Source organism: Kogia breviceps, chromosome 1 (genome assembly GCF_026419965.1).
Source record: "Kogia breviceps isolate mKogBre1 chromosome 1, mKogBre1 haplotype 1, whole genome shotgun sequence".
NCBI lineage: Eukaryota > Metazoa > Chordata > Mammalia > Artiodactyla > Physeteridae > Kogia > Kogia breviceps.
Window position 1 is genome coordinate 80,504,083 of NC_081310.1, and position 25,431 is coordinate 80,529,513.

Genomic DNA, 25,431 nt, shown 5'->3' on the forward strand with positions numbered 1-25,431 from the left:
TTCCAGATTTTAGCAGGAAGGTTTTCAGTTTTTCACCAGTGCGTATTATGTTGGCTGTGAGTTTGTCATAAATATCTTTTATTATGTTGAGATATATCCCCTCTATACCTACCTTGGTAAGAGTTTTTATCTGGAATGGATGTTGAATTTTGTCAAATATTTTTTCTGCGTCTAGAGATGATCATGTGGTTTTTATCTTTTGTTTTGTTGATGTGGTGTATCACACTGATTGATTTGCATATGTTGAAACATCCTTGTGACCCTCTGATTCATCCAGCTTGGTCATGGTATATAATCTATTTTATGTGTTGTTTCATTTGTTTGCTAACGTTTTGTTGAGAATTTTTGCATCTATATTTATCAAAGATATTGGCCTGTAATTTTCTTCTTTGGTATTATTTTGTGTAGTTTTGGTATCAGGGTGATGGTAGCTTCATAGGATGACTTTGGGAGTGTTCCCTCCTCTTCAGTCTTTTGGAAGAGTTTGAGAAAGATTGCCTAAGTTCTTCCTTGTATGTTTGGTATAATTACCTAGTGAAGCCATCTCGTCCTGGACTTTTGTTTGCAGGGAGTTTTTTTTGTTTTTGTTTTTATTACAGGTTCCATTTCACTTCTATTGATCGGTCTGTTTAAATTGTCTATTTCTTCTTGATTCAGTTTTGGTGGGCTGCATGTTTCTAGAATCTTGTCCATTTCTTCTAGGTTGTCAAATTTGTTGGCATATAATTGTTCAGAGTTTTTTTTTTTTTTTTTTTGTATTTCTGTGGTATCAGTTGTTATTTCTCCTCTTTCTAAAGGTTTTTTAAAAAATATTTATTCATTTACTTATTTGGCTGCTCCAGGTCTTAGTTGTGGCACAAAGGATCTTTGTTGCCACATGCAAGATCTTCATTGTAGCATGTCGATCTTTAGTTGCGGCATGCGGGATCCTTTAGTTGTGTCATGCAAACACTTAGTTGCTGCGTTTGGGATCTAGTTCCCTGACCAGGGATCAAACCTGGGCTGCCTGCATTGGGAGTGCAGAGTTTTAGCCACTGGACTAGCAGGGAAGTACCAGTATTTCTCATCTTTAATTTCTCATTTTGTTTATTTGAGTTGTCTCTCTTTTCTTCTTGGTGAGCCTGGCCAGAAGTTTGTCAATTTTGTTTACCCTTTCAAAGAACCAACTCTTGGTTTTATTGATTATTTTTCTACTATTTTAAAAATCTCTATTTTATTTATTTCCTCTCTGATCTTCATTATTTCCTTCCTTCTGCTGACTTTAGTTTTTGTTTGTTCTTCTAATTCTTTTAGGTGGTAGCAAAGTATAACCCCAAGTCCTGTTTCATTCACTGCTCAGGTTATATAAGCGTGGCATTCATATTAATTCTTTGATTACACCACAGAGATGGTACACCCTCTGCCAACGGCAACCTGATAAGATCAATGGTATCCAAATCATGTCAGTGATGGGCTTTGGCATATGCCAACCCTACCAAAACATGCATGATCGAGCATAGGTTAGTGAACAAGTTCTGTTTGCTGTCTGTTATGTCTCTGCTCTGTTGGGTCACAGCAGGACACTAGCTGGCAGCATCTAGTGAGTCAGATATGGAGCTTAAGTAAAAGTTGTGACCATGGGTGAAAATTTGTACAGACTTCTTCTTGAGTACATGGACTTAGACCTTTGGGCTTATGTTAGGATTACGTCAGTGTCCTAGGATAGAAAATCACTGCACTAGGATGAAAGAGGCTACAATCTTAAGAACCCCCTTCTGCTGTGGTTGACAAGAGCCCAAAGCCAACTCATGCCCTAACCCCACAAAGCTGGGTCTTAGGTTTGAAAAATGAGCACACCTGTTGTAGACATGTATTCCTGAGACACTGTTATAACACTGATGCAAGGGAGTTCTCCCAACTCCATCCCTTCAAACTACTCAAAATTGGCATGCACAATAAATATTCATAATCAAAGAGTTTTAAGAATAAGAGAGTGCTTCTGGAAGGCCTATGATACACAGTAATTTATCACGAGGATAAAATAGCTACCCTATAATGGTGTTGTTAAAATTAAATGAAATAATTTTTTACAAGGAACTAAACACAAATTTGAATGTCCAGGATATTGTGAAGGAACAAAAAAGTTAAGTTGGGAATAAGCCTGGTGATCACCTAAGTATCTACATCTTACCAGTGGAGACACAAGAAATCAGGATTTATCTCTCATTGTTGAGGTCCCATTGTTACCTCATTTGCTCGGGGAATCCACAGGCAAATGTTCCATAGTGTTTTTCTCATATGTGTGGCCCACGGATATGGATTCTGAAGGTAAATAGAAAACACACACTCACACACAGAGTATGGGATGTCTACTCAATGGTGGGCTCATGGGGTCATGGATAGCCAGCTTTGATAGATTGTATTACTGTTCCCAGCTATTCACTTTCTCCCCTATAAGATGATTGTACATCCAGCCCTTAGCTAATAGACTTCAATGCTTCCTAATAGGCAGGGTCTGTATGGTTTGCTTTGGTCAATGGAATGCAAGTGGATGTGATGTACTCTATATGAGCTAAAGCTTTAAATGTGCTTGCTTAGATTGTTCCTACCCTTTGCCAAGAGAGTTATAGAAACCAAACAGGGGCTGTGCTGGTTAAACTCTTTCCTAATCTTTCCATGTCAGTACAATAAATTCATCTTATTCAAAATAAATTTTTAAAAATATACTTAACAAAATATGTATATATTAGTCCACGTGTCCCCAATCCTCTGGCCGCTGACTGGTAGTGGTCCATGACCTGTTAGGAACTGGGCTGCACAGGAGGAGATGAGCAGCAGGTGAACAAGTGAAGCTTCATCTGCTGCTTCTGATCACTCCCCATTGCTCCCCATCGCTCACATTATAGCCTGACCCATTCCCCCCATCTGTGGAAAAATTGTCTTCCACAAAACCGGTCCCTGGTGCCAAAAAGGTTGGGGACCACTGTATTAGTCTATAGTATGGTGTCCCATGATAGAGTCCTTGACCATCTTGATGAACATTTATGAAGTTATTTCAAAATTTTCAATATTAATGCCACCTGATACTTGAACTCGATGTGCCAGGCCATGTGCTGAGCACTTTACATGTATATTACTTTCTCTGTTCCTCACAACAATGTACAGGGTAGGTAATATTCTATTCCTCCTTTTACAGATGAGAAAACTGAGCCACAAAAATATTAAGTTGCCTGAGGTCAGAAAAGTAGTTAGTGGTAGAGTCCACATAGTCTGGCTCCAGCACCTAAACTATACCCCAAACAATGCTACAATAAACATCTTTGTTTATACACATGTGTAACTATTTCTGCAGGAAATCCTGGAAGGGAATTGGTGGTAAAAGGAACTCACAGTTTTGATAAACTTGTTCCACATGAAGGCTTAATCAATTTATCTTCCACCCACAGTAGATGAGCATGCGCACTTCACCACTTCTCCAGTTCTGAATATGACCAGTCTTTTTGTTTTGTTTTCCAATCTGATGAGGAAAACAGATATCACATTACCTAAAATTTCTTTGGTTACATGTCTGATTGAAAATCATTTTATAAACTAATTGGCTGTTTTTAGTTCCTTCTATTTGAATGGTCTGTTCATATCATTTGCTTATTTTTCTGTTGTCTTACTTGTCTTTTTTTAATACTTGTGTGAAGCTCTTCACACATTTTGAATTTTAATCTTATGTTGAATTCCTTATTTAGTATTATTTATATACAGAAGTTTTGAATTTGCATGTGTAAGACTTTTCCTTCACTGTTCTCGGATTTTTGTCTCTTACTTATAAATGCCTTCCTTTTCGCCCAGATTATACAAATATTCTCTTATATTTTCTCCTAGTAGTTCTCTAGTTTTGTTTTTTATATCTATCTCTGGAATTTGATACAATGCAGAGTCAGGACCTAACTTTAACCTTTTTCCCCAAATAGATAACAAACATTATTTATTGATAATTCATCCTTTCTTACAATGATGAAAAGTAACATCTTTTTACACAACTATACCTCACTGTTTCAATCACTATACTGCTAGTTTGTTTTGAAATATTTCTTTTCAATTTTTGTCTTTTAATTTTTTTCACACATTTTCTTTTCCAGTATTCAATATAAGTTTGAGAATCAACTCATCAAAGTCCATAAAAATTCAACTGAAATTTTGATTGGATTGCCTTGACATTACCAATTAATGTTGGGAGACTGGCAAACTTAATAATTTGTACAATACTAAGATTTCCTACCTGGGAACAAGATATTTATTCAAGTCATATTTTATGTCTTTTAGTCAGGTTTTATTGTTTTCTTCAAATAGGTCTTGCTTATTACTTTTTTGTTTACTCTTAGGAAATGTTTAGTTTTTCCTGCTATTGTTTTTTTATAATTTTTATTTGAGCTGCTACTTTTCCCATTGCACCTGCAAAGATAGGGACTCTTTTTTTTTTTTGGCTGCACTGCACAGCTTGTGGGATTTTAGTTCCCTAACCAGGGATCGAACCCAGGCCCTCAGCAGTGAGAGTGTGGAGTCCTAACCACCAGATCGTCAGGGAATTCCAGGGACTCTTTTTCATTTGTTTATTTATTTTTGGCTGCATTTGGTCTTCATTGCTGTGTGTCGGCTTTCTCTAGTTGCAGTGAGCGGGGGACTACTCTTTGTTGAGCTGCGCAGGCTCCTCATTGCAGTGGCTTCTCTTGTTGTGGAGCACGGGCTCTAGGCGCATGGGCTTCAGTACTTGCAGCTCGCTGGCTCAGTAGTTGTGGCTCGAGGTCTCTAGAGTGCAGACTCAGTAGTTGTGGCACATGGGCTTAGTTGCTCTGCAGCATATGGGGTCTTCCCAGACCAGGGATTGAACCTTGTCCCCTGCACTGGCAGGCGGATTCTTAACCACTGCACCACAGGGGAAGCCCCCTTTCCTGCTACTGTTAATGGTCTCTTTTATTCTCTTACTTTTTTAACTGGTATATAGGAAAAAACATTAATTTGTGTATGTTGATCTTATATTCTGCCCCTTTATTGAACTGTCATTTTAGTATAAATAGTTATTCAGTTGATTCTTCTAGATTTTTAAAAATTTCCACTTATAAAAAATGTTATTGCATGTTACTGTGACCTTTAGTAAATGGCTTAAAAGGTAAAATAAATGTGTTTTCAGAGTAAGAATGAGTCAGTAATGCCTAACAGAATGACAGATAACCATTAAAATATACTGGCATATATGGGGCCAGAGAGGATAAACAGCAACTATCTTATTTTGTTGCACTACCAGCCATAAAATTGTAGGCTATGTGGACTTTCAGTTTGACCCAAGATGATGAGTCTAAACTCTCATGTTACCGAACCCACGTCCAACTGCTTGCCGCTTGAAAGCCAATTCTTGAGAGACAAGTGTTGGTAGGAAAGGAAAGTTTGCTTTATTTCAGAGCCCGGCAACCAGGGGAGAGGGTGGGCTCCTGTTGGAGAACCAACTCCCAACTGCTGCTCAGGGGAAGGGGCTTTTAAAGGGGAGTTTCAGGGCTGTATAGGCAGAGGGAAGAAGCAGAACAGCACAGTCAGCTCTGACAGTCATCTTGAAACCGGTAATGTGGTGGTCTGATCAGTGTCACCTTGGTTGTTTTAAGTACAGTTAATCTTTAGTTCCAGAGTTTGTTCCCATTTCTTTGAGGCCAGTTCTTGGAACTGTGGCAGCTTATGTCATGGCTTCAATTTGGTCATAATGTAGTCATCCTCCTCCACCTGGTGGGGGCTTCAGTATCTGCAAAACAGCTCACAGGACATGGCTCGGAATATTGTCTATAGCCCTTAAGGAGGAACTAAAGGTCCTTGACTGCTTAATGATTAAACTATTATTATTTGGTCTCCTTTGACTGTTTTCCTTGGTTTCTGTATTTCCTCGCTTCTCTGATCAAACCTATCCTTTGGCTAAAGATTTTCCACAGACAAAAGGCAGGCTGAGGACAGGGGGTGGGGCAAGGACTATAGGGTCCTGCTCTGTTTCACTAAATATCTCAACTTATTTATCTATTAATTATTTTAAACTTTACACACAGCAAATTCACTCTTTTTTTTTGGTTTACTGCTTTATGAGTTTTAATAATGCAGATATCCTTATAACCACCACCACAAGCAAGAAAAAGAACAATTCTAACACTCCTTAATCAGTCTCTCAACCCACCCCTAATCCCCAGAAACCATTGATCTGTTTGCCATTACTACAGTTTTATCTTTTCCTGAATGTCATATAAATGTAAATATACATTATGTTACATTTTGAGACTGGCTTCTTTCACTTAGCATAATGCATTTCAGGTTCATCCATGTCCTTTGTGTATTAATAGCTTATTCCTTTTAACTGATGAGTAGCACTCCATTGTATGAATACACCACAGTTATTTATCTATTTGTCTGTTGAAGGCCATTTTGGGTTGTTTTCAGTTTTTGACAGTTATGAATAGTACTGCTATGAACCTTTATGTACAGGTTTTTGTGTGGACATGTGTTTTCATTTCTCTAGACTAAATACATAGAAGTAGGATTGCTGGGTCACATAGGTATTTGTTTAACTTTATTAGAAACTATCAACATGTTTTCCAAGATGATTATTCCATTTTGCATTCTTACAAGCAATGTAGGAGAGTTCCAGTTGCTATAGATCCTTACCAGCAGTGGGTATTGTCATTATTTTTTAATTTAGCCATTCTAATAGGTGTGCAAGAGTTTCCCATTTGGTTTTCATTTTCATTTCGTAATGACTAATGGGTTCATCATGTGTTTTTTGCCATCCTTCTATCTCCTCTGGTGAAGTGTCTGTTCAAATCTTTTGCCCCCTTTTTTTAAATTGTATTTTTTTTTCAAGTTTTAAGAGTTCTTTCTATATTCTAGGTAAACGTTCTTTGTCAAATGTATGATTAGTAAACTTTTCTCCCAGCCCATGACTTGTCTTTTCATTCTCTTAATGTCTTTTGAGGAGAAGAAGTTTTAAGCTTCAACAAAGTCTAATTTATAAATTTATTCTTCTATGGATTATGCTTTCGGTTTTGAATTAAGAAATTTTTGCCCCACCCAAAGTCATGAAAATTTTCTCCTCTAATTTATTCCAAGAGTTTTATAGTTTTACATCTTACACTTAGGTCTACTGTCCATTTAAAATTCATTTTCTATGTGGTGTGAGATATAGTTCAAGGTTCACTTCTTTTTGCATATGGATGTCTAATTTTCCAGGATCATTTGTGCAAAAGACTGTCCATTCTCCATTGAATTGCCTCTGTATCTTCATTAAAAATCAATAGACTGAATTTATGAAGGTTTATTTCTGGAGTCTGTTCTGTTCTACTGATCTACGTGTCTATCCTTTTACCAATACCACCATCTTCTTTACTGTAGCTTTATGATATATCTTAATGTGTAATGTGTCTTCCAACTGTGTTCTTGTTTTTCAAAATTGTTTTAGATACTTCAGTTTCTTCACATTTCCATATGAACTTTAGAATTATCCTTTCTATATTTGCAAAGAATTCTGCTGGGATTTTAATAGGGATTACATTAAATCTTTATATCATCTTAGGGAGAATTGACATCTTAACTATATTGAATCTTTCAATCAATGAAAAGGGTATGTCACACCATTCATTTAGGTCTTCTCTGTTTTATTTCATCAACATTTTTTGATTTTCAAAATAAAGATCCTGCATGTCCTATTATAATTATACCTAGTGCTTCAATTATGAAGAGCTCTTGGTACCGTTTTTAACTTTTAGATTCCAATTGTTTATTACAAATATATAGAAATGCAAGTTGATTTTTATATGTTGACCTTTTTTATACTGTGACCTTGCTAATCACTTGTAAGTTCTAGTAGCTTTTTGTGTAGATTCCTTGGAATCCTCTACAGGGACAAATGTGTTCTCTGCAAGTAGGGACATTTCTTCCTTTCCAGATTAAATACCTCTCATTTCTTTTCCTTTTTAAAAAATATTTATTTATTTATCTATCTATCTATTTCTTTATTTGGCTGTTCCAGGTCTCAGCCATGGCACACAGGATCCTTCTTGCCGCATGAGGGATCTTCAGTTGTGGCATGGGGGATCTTCATTGCCATGTGTGGGATCTTTAGTTGAGGCATGCGGGATCCAATACCCTGACCAGGGATTGAACCCAGGCCCCCTGCATTGGGAGTGCAGAACCACAAGCACTGGACCACCAGGGAGGTCCCAGTTCTTTTTCTTACTACACCCTCTAGGATTTTTAGTACATTTATGTGTATAAATTAGAATTCATATTTTGTAGAATATTAAGTAAGAATCAAGCTTTGTGGGGTTTTTTCCGCCTAACACCATTTATTGATAACCTATTTTTCCAAGTGCTTTGCAGTGACAACTTCATCATAAATGTCTTTGTGTGCATGAACCAGTTTCTGGATTCTCTGTGGTGCCCTACTCACCTACTTGACTATTCCTACACCAACACAACACAGTTGTAGCTTAGTACAGCAGGTCTTCCACCTTGTTTTTTTTAACAAAGAGAATTATTGAAAAAAAATTTTTGATTCCATTTTTTTAGACTTTTTAAATTTTAGAGCAGTTTTAGCTTCAAAGTTAAATTGATAGGAGGGTACAGAGACTTCCCATGTACTTCCAGCGCCACACAGGCATAGCCTACCACATCATTAGCATCCCCCACCAGAGTGTTACATTTGTTACAATCAAAGAACCTACACTGACACATCATTATCACCCAAAGTCCATAGTTTACATTAGGGCTCACCCTTGGTGTTGTATATTCTATGGGCTTGAACAATATAATATAATAACATAAATCCACCATTATATTGTCATACAGAGTATCTTCACTGCCCTAAAAATCCTCTGTGCTTCACCAATTCATCCCTCCCTCCCCTCAAACCCCTGGCAACCAGTGATCATTTTACTGTCTTCATAATTTTGCCCTTCCCAGAATGTTATATAGTCAGAATCATGTACTTTATAGCTGTATTAGTCAGGGTTCTCCAGAGAAACAGAACTAATAGGATATATATACACATAGATAGATAGATAGATAGATAGACAGACAGACAGATAGATAGATAGATAGATAGATAGATAGATAGATAGATAGATAGATATAGATAGATAGATAGTAAGAGACTTATTATGAGGGATTTGTTCACTAATTATGGAATCTGAGAAATCTCCTGATCTGCCATATGCAAGCTGGAGCACAGGAAAGCCAGTGGTGTAGTTCCAATCCCAATTTGAAAGCCTCAGAACCAGGGAAGCCAATGGTTTAAGTCATAGTCCAGTCCAAAAGCCCAAGAACCAGGAGCGACCATGTGTGAGGGCAAGAGAAGATGGATGTCCTAGCTCAAGTAGAGGGCAAATTTGTCCTTTCCTCACCTTTTGGTTTTATTCATGATGTTAATGGATTGGGTAATGCCCACCCACATGGGTAAAGACTGATCTTCTTTACTCAGTCTGCCAATTCAAATGCTAATCTCGTCTAGAAACACCCACACAGACACACTCAGAAATAATATTTTACCAGCTATCTGGGCATACCTTAGCCCAGTCAAGTTGACACTTAAAATTAACCATCACTGGGCTTCCCTGGTGGCGCAGTGGTTGAGAATCCGCCTGCCGATGCAGGAGACACGGGTTCGTGCCCTGGTCCGGGAAGATCCCACATGCCGCGGAGCAACTAAGCCCGTGAGCCATGGCCGCTAGGCCTGCGCGTCCGGAGCCTGTGCTCCGCAACGGGAGAGGCCACAACAGTGAGAGGCCCGCGTACCGCAAAAAAAAAAAAAAAAAATTAACCATCACAGTAGCCTTACCATTTTAGTTTCTTTCACTTAGTAACATGCATTTAAGTTTCCTCCATGTCTTTTTATGGTTTGGTAGTTCATTTCTTGTTAACACTGAATGATATTCTGCTGTCCAGATGTACCACAGTTTATTTATCCATTTGCCTACTGAAAGACATCCAAGTTGCTTCCAAGTTTTGGAAATTACAAATAAAGCTGCTATAGGGACTTCCCTAGTGGTCCAGTGATTAAGACTCTATGCTCCCAATGCAGGCGGCCTGGGTTCAATCCCTGGTCAGGGAACTAAGATCCACATACTGCAACTAAGCCCATGTACCACAACTACTGAGCCTGCGCACTCTGGAGCCTGTGCGCCGCAACTAGAGAAGCCCACATGCCACAACAAACAGCCCACGTGCTGCAACAAAGACTCAGTGCAGCCAAAATAAATAAATAATTTAAAAATGAAAAACAAACAAACAAATAAAGCTGGTATAAACATTCTGTATCGACAAAAGACTCCAAATAGCCAAAACTACCTTGAGAAAAAAGAACAAAGCTGGAGGCATTACACGTCCTGATTTTGAACTACATTAAAAACCTATAGTAATCAAAACAGTATGATACAAGCATAAAAAACAGACACATAGACCAATGGAAGAGAGTGGACAGCCCAGAAATAAATGCATACATATACAGTTAACATGTTCTTTGACATGTGTGCCAAGAATATAAAATGGGAAAAGGATTGTATCTTCAATAAATGGTGTTGGGAAAACTAGATATCCACATTGCAAAAGAATGAAATTAGACCCCTATCTTATACCACTCACAAAACTAACTTGAAATGGATTCAAGACTGAAATGTAAGAACAGAAACGATAAAACTCTTTGAAAAGGACGTACGGAAAAGCTCCTTGACATTGGTGGTGGCAATGATTTTTTTAGATCATCCAAAATCGCAAGCAACAAAAGCAAAAATAAACAACTTGGACTACATCCAACCAAAAAGCTTCTGTACAGCAGAGGAAACAAGGAAATGAGAAGAAAACCTACAGAATGGGAGAAAATATTTGCAAATCATATATCTGATTAGGGGTTGATATCTAAAATATATAAGAAACTCATGTAACTCAATAGGAAGAAAACAAATAATCCAATTAAAAAGTGGGCAAAGGAGGTGAATAGATATCTTTCCAAAGCAAATCTACAGATAAAAAGGTACTCAATGTCAATAATTATCAGGGAAATGCAAATCAAAACTATGATGAGATATCACCTCATCCCTGTTAGAATGGCTATTATCAAAAGCAATATATGTAAGAAATAACAAATGTTGGCAAGAATGTGGCAAAAAGGGAACTCTTGTACATTGTTGGTGGGAATGTAATTTTGCACCGCTATTATGGAAAACAGATTGGAGGTTCCTCAAGAAATTAAATATAGAACTACGATAAGATCCAGAAATCCCACTTCTGGGTATGTATCTGAAGGAAGCAAAAATCAGTATCTGGAAGAGTTATGTGCACCTCCATATTCATTACAGCATTATTCATGATAGTCAAAATTTGAAAACAGCCTAAATGTCCACCAAAAGATGAATGGATAATAAAACTATGTTATATACACATACAATAGAATATTATTTAGCCATAAAAAGGCAATCCTGTCATTTGTGACAACATAGATGAACCTAGAAGGCATTATGCTAGGTGAAGTAAACCAGAAGGGAAAGAGAAGTACTGTATGCTATCACAAATAGTAGGATGTGGAATTATTATATGTGAAATCTGAAAAAAGAAAAAAGCTGAACTCATGAAAGAGTAGATCGGTGGTTACCAAGGGCTAGAAGGTAGGGAAAATGAGGAGATGTTGGTCAAACAGTATAAAATTTCAGTTATAAGATGAATAAGTTCTGAGAATCTAATGTACAGCATGGTGACTATAGTTAATAATGCTGTATTGGATACTTGAAATTTACTAACTAAGTAAATGTTAAGCTTTCTCACCACACACACACAAAAGGTAACTATGTTAGGTGATGGGTGTGTTAATTAACTTGATTGTGGTAATCATTTCACAATGTAAAAATGTAGCAAATCATTGTGGTATACACTTTAAATATATATAATTTTATTTATCAATTATACCTCAGTTAAGCTGGGTGGTGGGGCATGGAAATCTGAGTGCAGGTTTATGTATGCACATAAGTTTTCAACTCCTTTGAGTAAATACCAAGACTCACGATTGCTGGATGGCTGGATGTATGGTAAGAGTATGTATAGTTCGTAAGAAACCTCCAAAGTGGCTATACCATTTTGCATTCCCACCAGCAATGAAAGAGTATCTGTTGCACCATAGCCTTGCCAGCATTTGATGTCATCAGTGTTCTTGGTTTGGGGCCATTCTTATAGGTGTATAGTGATATCTCATTGTCACTTTAATTTGCATTTGCCTGATGACATATGATGTGGAACATCTTTTCATATGCTTCTTTGCCATCTGTATATCTTCTTTGGTGAGCCTTGTTCTTCTTCAGGTGACTTGGCTAAGATTTTAAAATCAGCTACACACATATACATGTTCACACATGTCTACACATTGAGATTTTGATTTGCATTGCATTGAATCTGAACAGTAAACTTCAGTGACCTGACATCCTTGCAATATTGACTCATAATGCATAAACATGGTATCTCACTCCATTAATTTAGGTCTCTAATTTCTTCCATTATTTTTTCCCACTATCTGCATAGAGGACTTGTATATCTTTTGTTAGGTTTATTCCCAAGAATTTGATATCTTGATATGATATCAATGGTAAAATATTAAAATTTTCACTTCATACTCTTTTAAAAAGACTATTTGCTGTTTAAAACAATAATACTGTCAATGTAATATGGGTTTCATAACATTTGAAGTAACATATATGACAATGATAACACAAAATTCAGGAAAGATAAATAAAATTATAATTATACTGTTGTAAGGCTCTTACATTGTATGTGAAGCAATTAAGTACTAATTCAAGATAGATAGTAATAAATTAAAGATGTATATTGTAATCATTAGAGTAACTACTAAATATATAAGAAATATATGATAAAAGACAATAAAAGGAAAAATGGAGAACTAAAACATACTTGACTAACCTGAAAGAAACCTGGAAAGGAGGAACAAAGAAAGAAGTAACATATGGAACAAATTAAAAAACAAATATGGTATATAAAGCTAACTATATCAGTAATCACAAAAAATTAAATGGACTAATCACTCTTTTTTTTTTTTTTTTTTTTTTTTTTGCGGTACACGGGCCTCTCACTGTTGTGGCCTCTCCCATCGCGGAGCACAGGCTCTGGATGCGCAGGCTCAGCGACCATGGCTCACGGGCCCAGCGGCTCCGTGGCATGTGGGATCTTCCCGGACCGGGACACGAACCCGTGTCCTCTGCATCGGCAGGCGGACTCTCAACCACTGCGCCACCAGGGAAGCCCAACTAATCACTCTTTAAAAGAAAAAGATTGTCAGATTATTTTTTTAAAAAGAACCAACACTATCCTTCCTACAAGAGATACACTTAAACATAATTGATTTAAATATAAGTAACTGGAAATAAAACATGGGAAAAGATAGTCCATGAAAACAGCAACCATATGAAAAATGATATGGCTATATTATTAATGATCAAAGGAGGTGTTAAGGAAGAAGTAACAGAGAATAAAAGGAAATTCATAATAATTAGAAGATCAATTCCATAGGAGAAATACATCATCCTAAATGTATATGCACCTAATAATATAACTTCAAAATTTATGAAGCAAAAAACTGACAGAACTGTATGGGGAAAGACAAATATAGAATTAGAGTTAGAGATTTTAACATATCTCCTCAGTAATCAATAGACAAGCAGGCAAAATATTAGTAAGGATATAGAACATTTGACAAGCAGGCAAAATATTAGTAAGGATATAGAACATTTGAGCAACAGTACTAAGCAACTTAACTGACACTTGTAGAAAATTATACTCAACAGCTGTAGGTTGCTCCATCTTTTCAAGTGCTTATGGAACAATGAACAAAATATATCATATGTTGAACCATAAAACTAGTAATCAATTTCAAAGGATTAAAATTATACAAAATATGTTCTTTAACCAAAGAAAAATTAAACCAGAAATCAATAACAATAAGATACCTGTTACCAAACCAAAACGTGGGTCCACTCGCCTGTTGGGTTGTGGTGAGGGAAAGTGCAGCATTTATTGTAAGGCACCACATAAGGAACCCGGGACAACTAGTGCTCAAAAAGCCTGACCTCCCCAATGGGTTTCAGCAAGGCATTTTTAAAGGTAAGGTAAGGGAGGGGCATCCCAGTGTATGTGATGAGCTCCTGCCTAATTCTCTGACTGGTTGATGGTGAGGTAGCAGCGCAGTGTCACAGGGATTAACATTATCAATCCTCAGGCTCCAGTAGGTCTGCGGGCTAGTGCTCACAGTCATCAAGTAGTTAATTTCATCCATTTGGTGGGGGTTTTAGCATTTGTAAAACAACTCAGGAACTGTGTGTCAGATACAATCATCTAAGTAAAATACTTCAGAGGAGCTAAAGCAGAGGATATAGAGAAGAGGTCTGTTAGGGGAAGGACCCATAGGATCCTGTTTGATTACATACCTAGAAAATCCCAAATCATCTGGAAATTAAGTAGCTTACTTCTAAGTAACTGATTAATCAAGGATGAAATTAAAATAGAAATTAGAAAATATTTTGAAAGTAACAGTAATGAAAATACAGCATATCAAAATTTGTGAGATGCAGCTATAGCAGCTCTTAGATGGAAATTCAATTAATTATCTATCTCAACAAGGTACAAAAAAGAGAAGGTAGAAAGAAAGAAAGAAAATCAGAGATTAATGAAATAGAAAAGAGATATAAAACAAAGAAAGTCAGGGACTTCCCTGGTGGTGCAGTGGTTAAGAATCTGCCTGCCAGTGCCGGGGATACAGGTTGGATCCCTGGTCCGGGAAGATCCCACATGCTGTGGCGCAACTAAGCCAGTGTTCCACAACTATTGAACCTGCGCTCTAGAGCCCGCGAGCCACAACTACTGAAGCCCTCATGCCTAGAGCCCGTGCTCTGCAACACGAGAAGCCACCACAATGAGAAGCAAGTGCACCGCAATGAAGAGTAGCCCCCATTCTCCACAACTAGAGAAAGCCCGCACACAGCAAGAAAGACCCAATGCAGCCAAAAATAAATAATTTTTTTAAAAAAACAGAAAGTCAATGAAGCCAAAAGATGGTTCTTTGAAAAGATTAATAAAATTGACAGAATTGATCAAGGAAAAGAGTAAGAGAGAAAACAGATATACCTAATATCAAGGATGACAGAGGCAACATCCCTATAGATGCCACATACATTAAAAAAATGTAAGGATTCATGAACAACTTTATGTCAATAAAGTTGACAGCCTAGATGAAATGGGCAACTTTTTAGGAAAACACAACTTACAGAAATTTTGAATAATCCTGTATCTTTAATGAAATTAAATCCATAATTTATAACATTTCAACAACAAAAACACCAGATCCAGCTGGCTACCCTGGTAAATGCTACCAAACTTTTAAGGAAAAAGATGAACAATTCTACACAAAATCTTTCAGAGAGGCCAGCATAACCTTGATACCAAAATCTATCACGGACATTACAAGAAAAAAAAAATTACAGAGTAATATCCCTTAAGAATACAGGTGGGAAAAAAATCCAAATGAAATACCAACAAATCAGATACAGTATTATGTAAGAACCATATGCATCATGGTCTTGTGAGTTTATTCCAGAAAGACATAGCTGATTAACACTTAAAAAGTGATTCAATATAATTTTAACAATGTGATCATTTTAAAAGATACAGAAAAAGCATTTTATAAAATTAAAAACCCATTCATAATAAAAACTATTAGTTGACTAAGAATAGAGAGAAACTTCCTCAATTTGATAAGATTATTTACCTAAAGCATACAAATAATATCACACTTAATGGTGACATAGTGTATGCTTTGCCCTAACAAGACAAGGATATCTATTATAACCACTTCTATTCAACATTGTATTGGAGTTCCTGACAGTGCAATAAGGAGAGAAAAAAAAATTTTTTAATTGGAAAGGAAGTAGTAAAACTGTCTTTATTCATAAATGACAAGATTGTGTACATAGAATATCCAAGGAATGTACAAACTACTAGAAGTAATAAGTGAATTAAGCAAGGCCATGTGATACAAAGTCAATATACAAGTATCAGCTGTATTTCTTTATACTTGCAGCAAACAATTGAAATATGAAAATATAAAAATAATACCATTTACAATAGGCTTTAAAAAATAATAAGGTACACAGGACTAAATAAAATGCATAAGATTCTACAGTGAAAATCATAAAACAAGGAGAAATCAAAGAAGACCTAATGAAAGAAGAAAGAGCCTATTTCACAAAGGAAGATTTAATTGTTATGATGTCACTTCTCCCCAATTGGTCTATACTTCAATGCAATCCTAATCAAAATCCCAGCAAGCTATTTCAGTAGAAATTGATAGGCTAATTTTAAAATTTAAATGCAATTGCAAAAAAACCTAGAATCGTCAAAATCATCTTTAAAATAAGCATAAAGATGGAAGATTTATGCTACTAATTTTCAAAGTGATTTTACTATCAATATAAGTAATTAATACACTATGGTATACGCATAAGGATAAACAAATAGACCAATGGAACAGAATAGAGTCCAGATATAGGCTCACACATATGCTGTTACTTGACCAATGAAAAAGACAGCAATGCAATTCTAGGGGAAAGAAAGACCTTAGAATAAATGGTGTTGGAAGATCACAGCATCCAGATAGAAAAAAAATAAACCTTGACTCTTACACTCATACCACTCACAAAAATTAATTTCAAATGGATTGCAGGGGACTTCCCTGGTGGTCCAGTGGTAAAGAGTCTACCTTCCAATGCAGGGGATGCAGGTTTGATTCCTGGTCAGGGAACTAAGATCCCACATGCCGTGAAGCAACTACGCTCGAATGCCACAACTACTGCGCTCTCAGGCCTCAATGAGAGAGCCTGCGTGCCACAGACTACAGAGCCCACACACCCTGGAGCCCTAGCGCCACAACTAGAGAGAGAAAACCCACATGCCACAACTAAAGAGAAGCCCGCATGCCACAACAAACAGCCCGTGCCGCAAGGAAAAGATTCCACATGCATCGATTAAGAACCTGCATGCCACAACTAAGATCTGACACAGCCAAAAAATAAAGAAAATACATTTTGAAAAAATGGATTGCAGATCTAAATGTGAAATCTAAGTTATAAATCTTCTAGCTGGAAACACAGGAGACTATATGAGCTTGGAGTAGGCAAAGATTTCTTATAAAAGAGCAAAAAGTACTAACTATAAAAGTAGAAAAGATAAAATAGATTTCATCCAAATTTAAAACTTCTGCTCATCAAAAAACACAATTAAGAAAGTGAGGGACTTCCATGGTTGTGCAGTGGTTAAGAATCCGCCTGCCAATGCAGAGGACACAGGTTCCTGCCCTGGTCTGGGAAGATCCCACATGCTACAGAGCAACTAAGCCCATGCGCCACAACTACTGAGCCTGTGTTCTAGAGGCTGCAAGCCACAACCACTGAGCCCATGTGCCACAACTACGGAGGCTACATGCCAAGAGCCCATGCTCCTCAACAAGAGAAGCCACCGCAATAAGCCCACACAATGAAGAGTAGCCCCTGCTCGCCGCAACTAGAGAAAGCCCGCACACAGCAATGAAGATCCAACACAGCCAAAAATAAATAAATATTTTGAAATACATACATCTGCAAAGGATTTGTAACCAGATAGTACAAAGAACTCTTAAAACTCAATAATAAGACCACTCAGCTTTCAAAAACGGGCAAAACGTTTTCACAGACGCTTTGCAAAGAAGATATACAAATGGCCAAGAAATTAAATGGAAAGACGTTCAACATCATTAGTCATCAGGGCAATTCAAATCAAAAACACCATGAGATAATACCACACACCCACAAGAATGACTAACAGTACCAAGTGTTGAGAGGCTATGAAGCTACTGGAACTTTTATATATTGCAGGTGACTGTATAAAATGGCACCTCTTGAAAACTTTTTGGCAGTTTCAACTAAAGTTAAACATAAACCTACCCTATGACCCAGCAATTGCACTCTTAGGCACACAAGAAAAATGAGAGCAGATGTCCACAAAAAAGACTTGCTCAAGAAAAAAACACCTTCATTACACCAAAAAGTGGAAATAATCCAAATATTCAACAATAGGAGAATGGATAAACAAATTATATATTCATACAAATAAAAAGAGCAACCCACGGATACATGCAACTACCTGGATAAATCTTAAAATCACTACATTGTGTAATGATTCCAAGCACAGAGAGTGAGTACATATTATATAATTCTATTTATATGAAGTCTGAGAACTAATAAAAGCATCAGATGTTAACTTCACTTATTTTGTTTATCATTTCACAATATACAAATAGCATATGCAGATGTAAAAGTATTGTACACCTGAAACTAATATGTTACATGTCATTTATACCTCAGTAATAAAAAACAAACAAAAACAAAAGGAAACAATGCTTACCTCTGGAGGTGGATATTGGCTGGGAAAGTGCACAAGAAAACCCTCTACAGGACACCTCTGCTCCACATCCATCATTACAGTCATTCTACCTCTGAACCATACCTAGAATCATCTTCTCATGATCTCCACTGTCCCCACCCTAGGACAAGTCTCAACTGTCTTTGATGTGCAGGCCACAAGAAGGACCCTGTGCCTGAGGAGTGAATGGGAGGACAAGAGCCCCCAGAGACTCATCAGATATGAGTGTTGCTCTTCTTGATGTGAATGAGCCATTACCACAAAGCTTCCATTCCTACAGAATTTTAACTAATTTTCTTTTGAGCTTCAGTTGGTTTTTACAATATTTCCAGTGCCTTAACCATGGAAAATGACATTGTTTCTATGGGAAAATGTGTTCTGATTTTCAACAGTTGATTAAAATTGTTAAAATTGATTAACTTTTTAGAACCCAGTCATGTCTTCATTGGAGATTTTCCTTTTGTTTTTATGGTATTTTTAAGTATCTCTAAATCTTTTTAATGGGTTTATATTCTGTATTTCCAATCATCTCTGAAAATCACAAAGGGCAGGCTCTTCCATTACTTGTGTTTGTGTGTTAGAGCATGGCATGCAGCACTGGATGCACAGGAAGCACAGCTGAAATGGAGCAGGACCCTATGGTCCTCCCCCGACCCACCATGTCCTCTGCCTGCCTTTTGTCTGTAGAAAAACTTTAGTCAAAGTTGAGCCCGTATATACGCACTTGCAAATTTGCAGTTAGCCTAAACAGAGAGAAAATTTGACTCAAGGTTTAAAACATTTTACAAGTAATTCTAAAACAACATAAAAACATATTTGCCAAGTTTAAAAGTAATTAATTACAAAACACAATTAAAGTAGTGGAGCAGGGCTTCCCTGGTGGCACAGTGGATGAGAATCCACCTGCCAATGCAGTGGACACAGGTTCGATCCCTGGTCTCGGAAGATCCCACAGGCCATGGAGCAACTAAGCCCTGTGTGCAACAACTACTGATCCTGTGCTCTAGAGCCCGCAAGCCACAACTACTGAGCCAGCATGCTGCAACTACTGAAGCCCGCGTACCTAGAGCCAGTGCTCCACTACAAGGGAAGCCACTGTAGTGAGAACCCTGCGCACCGCAACTAAGCGTAGCCCCAACTCACGGCAACTAGAGAAAGCCCACGCGCAGCAACAAAGACCCAACACAACCAAAAATAAATAAATAAAATAAATAAGTTTATTTTTTTAAAAAGTAGTAGAGCATTAAAATTACATTTTAAAATACTAAGTTTTAAAAGTAATTCTTGTATTGTTCTGAAATTCTAAAACCGATTCAGTAGGGAGACATTAATATTCAGTTTATAAAAGTATTCATCAGTTTTCCTATACCTAGGCATCTCTAGTACATTCAGAATTATCCAATTTACAAGTAATTCATTTATAAGTTAAACCTCCAATATGTAAAATGGTTGCATTAAAACACTCTTTTCAGAATTTTATTTTTAAAAGTACTATTATAGTATAAGTTCACATTTATAACTGAAAACTTTTATGAAAGTTATCAGTCTAAAAAGTTACAGGTCCAAAGAATATTGATACTAATATTAATTAGGGTTGTCTAAACTGCTGAAAAAGCAAAATTAAAAATTTGATAGCATAAACAAAATAACAATTTACTTATCTCTCATGTAGGAGTCCAAGATTAATAGATCCAGATTAGAAGATCCAGTCATTTAGGGCCCCAGTCTGATGGTGGACCTATTTCAATACATAGTTCCCAAAGGTCTCTCTGCTTATCATTATTCTACACTACAGGAAAAAAAAGTGAGCAGCAGTCCAGGGCAAACCATTGCCTTTTAAATGGGTTAGACAGAACTCAGTGAGAACTTAGTCATATGGCCACGTGCAGCTGCAAGGGAAACTGGGAAATACTGTTGCTCTTTGGGCAGCCCCATCCCAGCTATAGTCTTATAATGCTGTAACAGGAGGAAAACAGATTTTAATGAAGAGTCAGCAGTGTCTGACACGCCTCTAGCCACTAGAATTCTGTGTTCATCCTTCTCCTGATATGCTCATCCCCACCCCAAAGGAGACAACTCCAAATTCCATCCAGGTGCTGCATCCAGCTCAAATTCTGGGATCTCTGGGTGACTTGCAATCATCTCCCTCAGACTCAGATTGGCTTTTTGTGGTCCAGCAACTCATTAATTCAAAGGAAGTCACTTACTTCTCCAACACCCAATAAACCATGGTCTAACAGAAACAGGATGATTATATGAGAACTTCTTGTTCTTTAGTATTCAGTGGTCCTTCTGCTGCCATAAATCTTGGGGAGGGATAAGACAAGAGGTTAATATTTTTGAAATCTCGAGATGCGTTTAGGCAACTGGAAAAAAAACACCCTGCTTTTACTTTCTGAGAGAAAGTAGCATTAGACAGAAGAAAAGATATTTGGTGACAAAAGACATTCTATTTCATGGTATTTGACAGTGAGGACACTAGTTAAATAAGGGATTTCTGGAGCAAAGTGAGAAGAGAATCCGGAACAAAAGTAAATAGTAGCTTTTTTTTAAAAGAAAAATAACTTTTTGATTAGCTTGTCTTAAGCTATTGAGAGATTAATGACATTTTGATAATAAGAACCCTATCAAAAAGACAGAACCACATCAAAACACAAAAACACTTTAATTACTGAGAAATATATATAACTCCATCCTTAAGCTTCTTTCCCTTTATTCTCCCATTAGGCTATGTTGATATCATGTGTTCCCCACTGTGTGTGTGTTTACGTGTGTGTGTGTGTGTGTGTGTGTGTGTGTGTGTGTGTGTGTGTGTATAATTCAGACCATATTTTGACCAGGAGACTTCCTGATGGAGCCAAATGATTTCTAAAACCAAAGATCTATTTTTAAACATATTTTAAAGTAGTTGAAATAAGGCAACAGCTAAAAGCAGTTCAACTGAAGTGTAAACTGTAAAGGCAGGAGTTAGGCAAAGAAAGGAAATGCAATAGAGAGCTGAGAAATGGACAAAGGACTTGTGGCTAAAAAAGACATAAAAATATCCTCATAAAGGAGCAGTATATATAGTGATTGAAGCCAGACTGCCAGGTGTACCTCCCTGCCTTTCCACTTACTTGCAAAAGAAGTAGTTGATAGTACGTTCTTGTGGTGGCTGAGAGAATTACATGTGTCCATTCCCATTGTATCTTTTGTACCATATAAGGTAAACGTTTGAGAAATAACGATTGGTCTGGGAAGGATAATTTTGGGGTGATGTTAGTAAGTCAAAACCCTGGGCTGGAATTATTGGCATCAAATCATCTTCAGCAAGGTTGACTCAGGGAGTACTATAAGGTGCACGAAGATGCATGGCATCAGTCACAACCCAGCTCTCCCAGAACCGCTTACACCTGTCAAAATAAACTCCTGGGTTGAATGAGCCCTGATCTGACCCAGCGTATGAAATCCTTTATCGATTACATTGGTCTTTTCCGAATAATTTGAAAAATTTGTTACATTTTAAAAGTGGATATTTTGTGTTTGTAATCACACAGCTGTGTGAGGAAAGCGCTTTTTTACAGTATTTTTATTTTTTGGAAATTATCTGTTTGTGTATCAGACTTCTCTACTAAACTATAAGCTCCTCTAAGTAGGAAACTTAATCCCCTCACTCCCCACTGTACCCCAGCACCCAGCTCAGTGCATGGGTATTTTAAAGTAAATTTCTTCCCGTGGCACAGAACCAAAGATCCGATTTGTGGGGTTGGGGGTTGGCTTGGAGAGGTGGATGAGGGGCCGGGATGTGTTCTGACAGATCTCCTGAAAGATAGGTGTTCTCCGCTTAAGCTTTTGGAGCAAGACTTGCTTCGGGGTTGTTGGTGACAGTTTCCCTTCACCAGCAGGAGTTTGTCACTGTAAGACAACACCAGGAAGTTAAAAGTGAATGGGAAGGGCGGGTGATGGAGATTCCGGCCACTTGAATCTCCCCTGATAGTAGCTGAGACTGCGGGCAACTGCAGGTGAAAAACAGAGAGGTCATAGGGTTACTTTTTTCTGCCCAGAGCAGGTTTGGCCCACGTTTTATCCCCTCTGTGGGGGTAATGGGTGCTGCTGAGTGGGCGGTGTGTTGGCTGAAAGGAGGTGGAGCTGAACAGCCCCTCCACATTGGCTATTGCTGCTGTTTGTACTTTGTTGCTTTACATTTCTTTGCAAAGAGCTGAAAGTGCAGTGCCCTGCAGATCGCAGCTGAAGGATCTGCCAGTGTTGCGGCAAAGGCAGCGAGGTCGGGTACCGCAGCAGAGCTCTCAGCTCTGGGTCTCAGCTCTGGGTCTTCCAGGCACAGGGCTCACCCATCCAAGGTGTAGTAGTTCCCGGTGGTCCACAAGGACACTGGAATCTGGGTTCCCCAAAGGCACCAGTTGTTGCAACATTTATCTAAATGCCACATTCAAGCTCTTCTTTGAAAGGTGTTAACTGATGTGTGCTTTCTGTCTTTTGTCATCCTTTCTTTAGGACAGGTTACTCTAACCCAGCCCAGTGAAGATCTCTGGAGACCATGACCAAGAAAAGAATTGCTGTGATTGGGGGAGGAGCGAGTGGGCTCACGTCTATCAAGTGCTGCCTGGAAGAAGGCTTGGAGCCCGTGTGCTTTGAAGGGACTGATGACATCGGAGGGCTGTGGAGGTTTCAGGTAAATCTCCTGGTTCCTTAATACTTGAAACTCTCGCCGTAACTAGGTGCATAAGATATTTTTCCTCATGTCAGGAAGTATGATGGGCTTCACAGTGTTTAAACCTGCCAGACTTCAACCTTGCGGACCTCTTCTCAGCAGTCATCACCTCAGGTTCTATGCAGGTTCCTCTTTCCCTATGTTGGCAGCAAAATGGGATGCAGGTATCACTCGTTTTTTTCCTTTACTGATGTCTGTGAAAATGGCACAGAGATCATTTTCATTTACAGATCTTCCTTGATTTACAATGAGGTTACATCTTGATAAGCCCATTGTAAATTGAAAATATCCTGTTACAAATGTATTTACTACACCTAATCTACCTAACACCATAGCTGAGCCTAGCCTACCTTAAACGTGCTCAAAACACTTACGTTAGCCTACAGTCAGGCAAAATCATCTCACACAAAGCCTATTTTATAATAAAGTGTCGAATAGCTCATGTAATTTATTGAATGCTGTATTGAACATGAAAAACAGAACGGTTGTTTGGGTACAGAATGGTTGTAAGTCTATCAGTTGTTTACCCTCGTGATCCTTCCAGCTGACTGGAAGCTGCCACTGCCCAGCATCACCAGAGTATGTTACAAAATATCGCTAACCTGGGAAAAGATCAAAATTCAAAATTCGAAGTGTGGTTTCTGTTGAATGTGTATTGCTTTTGAACCATTGTAAAGTCAAAAAAATCACAAGTTGGGCACTGTTTGTAATGAGTTTTGCTGCTATCCAGAAAAGAGTAACAATCTTGGTGGGGGGGTGTAACAAAATGACAGACATGTCAAGTGGTTGCTCTTGGTCTGCGTTCATCGGTAAGTGATCTAGAATACTGCCTAAAACTCCTTCCAGGAATCCCCCTTTTCAATCTCTTCTAACCTTACTGGTTTTTTTTCTTACCTTCCTTCCTTCGTTGCTTCCTTCCTTCTTTACTTTAAACAATTCTCTAATGATTCTAGTGCTTGAATAGGATGTAAAATCTGGCTGCCTTCTTTGCTTTGCACTTTTCCTTCACTTGAGAAATCAAAGCAGGAGTCCTGTCTTTAGGGAAAGGCAGAGGGCACCTGCAACTGGGTTTTCTTGTCCTTGCACAGACTCAGTTTTAAAGTTGAGTTGCTTTAATATGCACACCCAGCCCTGCAACTTGTTACTAACAGTTAAGGTATCTTCTTACTTAAATGATAGTTAAGCTTATTATATGTCAAAGAATATCACCATCCTTAACTGATCTCCAAAGCAACATCCATGGGGTTTGCTTTTCAACTCACTTTTTAAGCCAGTAAATGGTATTAAGGTGTCCAGATTTGTTTCATATTTCACAAAATGAACACGGTGTTGGCCAGCTACTTAAAAGTGGTTCATTCATTCATAGCATTCCTTAGTAGAACAGCAGTACAGTTGTTTTGCATCTTGGCTCAGTCTTGGGGACTAACTCTATTTGACAATCGTCATCCTCATTCAGATCTAGGGTGGATACTCCTTAGCACGCCACCCATGCCTAGGTCATAATCAGTCTTGGGCATGGGCTGAAAAGACTGTTAATTAATATTTTGTAATCAATAGGAAATTTTACTTTTGAAATCCAGCCACAACGTGGTGTAGAGGTTAAGAGCACGTCTGTGTTCAAATCCTACTGTGACCTTGGGGAAAACCATTAAACCTCTCTGTACCTCTGTGTTGTCATCTTTAAGAAGGAGATGATACTGGCATCCACTTCATAGAGCTATTGTGGGGATTAAGTGAATGAATAATTATGTCATCACTAATAACAGTGGCACAATAATTGCTAAACATCAGTTATTATTCAGTAGGCCTAGAGTGTGGCCCACACATTTGGTGACTGGTAAGCCTCCTAGCCAGGTTTGGCAACTACTGACCAGGCATGAAATTAGTGAAGGGTCCACTATCCTACCTGATTATCAGGTTTTATTTCCAAAGTGGCTTAAACTTCCTCTCTGTTAATGACCCAATTTGGAGGGTTTTTTTCTGATTATACTCTTGGCAAAATTTCAGCACTTTATAAACTGCTTTCTTGAAAATAAATAAGCTATATTTCATCATAATGCTCTGACTGCTGTTAAGACAGACCACATCTGTGTCTGTTATATTATATATAACATTTTACATATATTATAAATGCACACACTAACACCACTATATTTCTAGAGCCACGAGGGACGCCTGGCATATATTAGGCACCAAATATATTTACATTTTATAAATGAATC

At 37.8% G+C, this 25,431-nt stretch overlaps 2 protein-coding genes across 14 annotated transcripts in view; both read left to right on the forward strand.

Moving 5' to 3' along the window:
• Window positions 1-25,431, forward strand: part of LOC131761225 (myomegalin-like) — a 237,054-nt gene that overhangs the window by 80,618 nt on the left and 131,005 nt on the right. The window lies entirely within an intron of this gene.
• LOC131761176 (flavin-containing monooxygenase 5) overlaps window positions 1-25,431 on the forward strand; it is an 84,321-nt gene that overhangs the window by 24,503 nt on the left and 34,387 nt on the right. For 12 of the 13 annotated variants that reach the window (XM_067034626.1, XM_067034561.1, XM_067034548.1 and 9 more), the window contains one exon: window positions 22,993-23,170. In XM_067034626.1, coding sequence (XP_066890727.1) covers window positions 23,036-23,170 — 135 coding nt within the window. In that variant the 5' untranslated portion in view covers window positions 22,993-23,035. The remainder of the gene's footprint in view (window positions 1-22,992; window positions 23,171-25,431) is intronic. The other variant, XM_067034544.1, reaches the window with a different exon arrangement.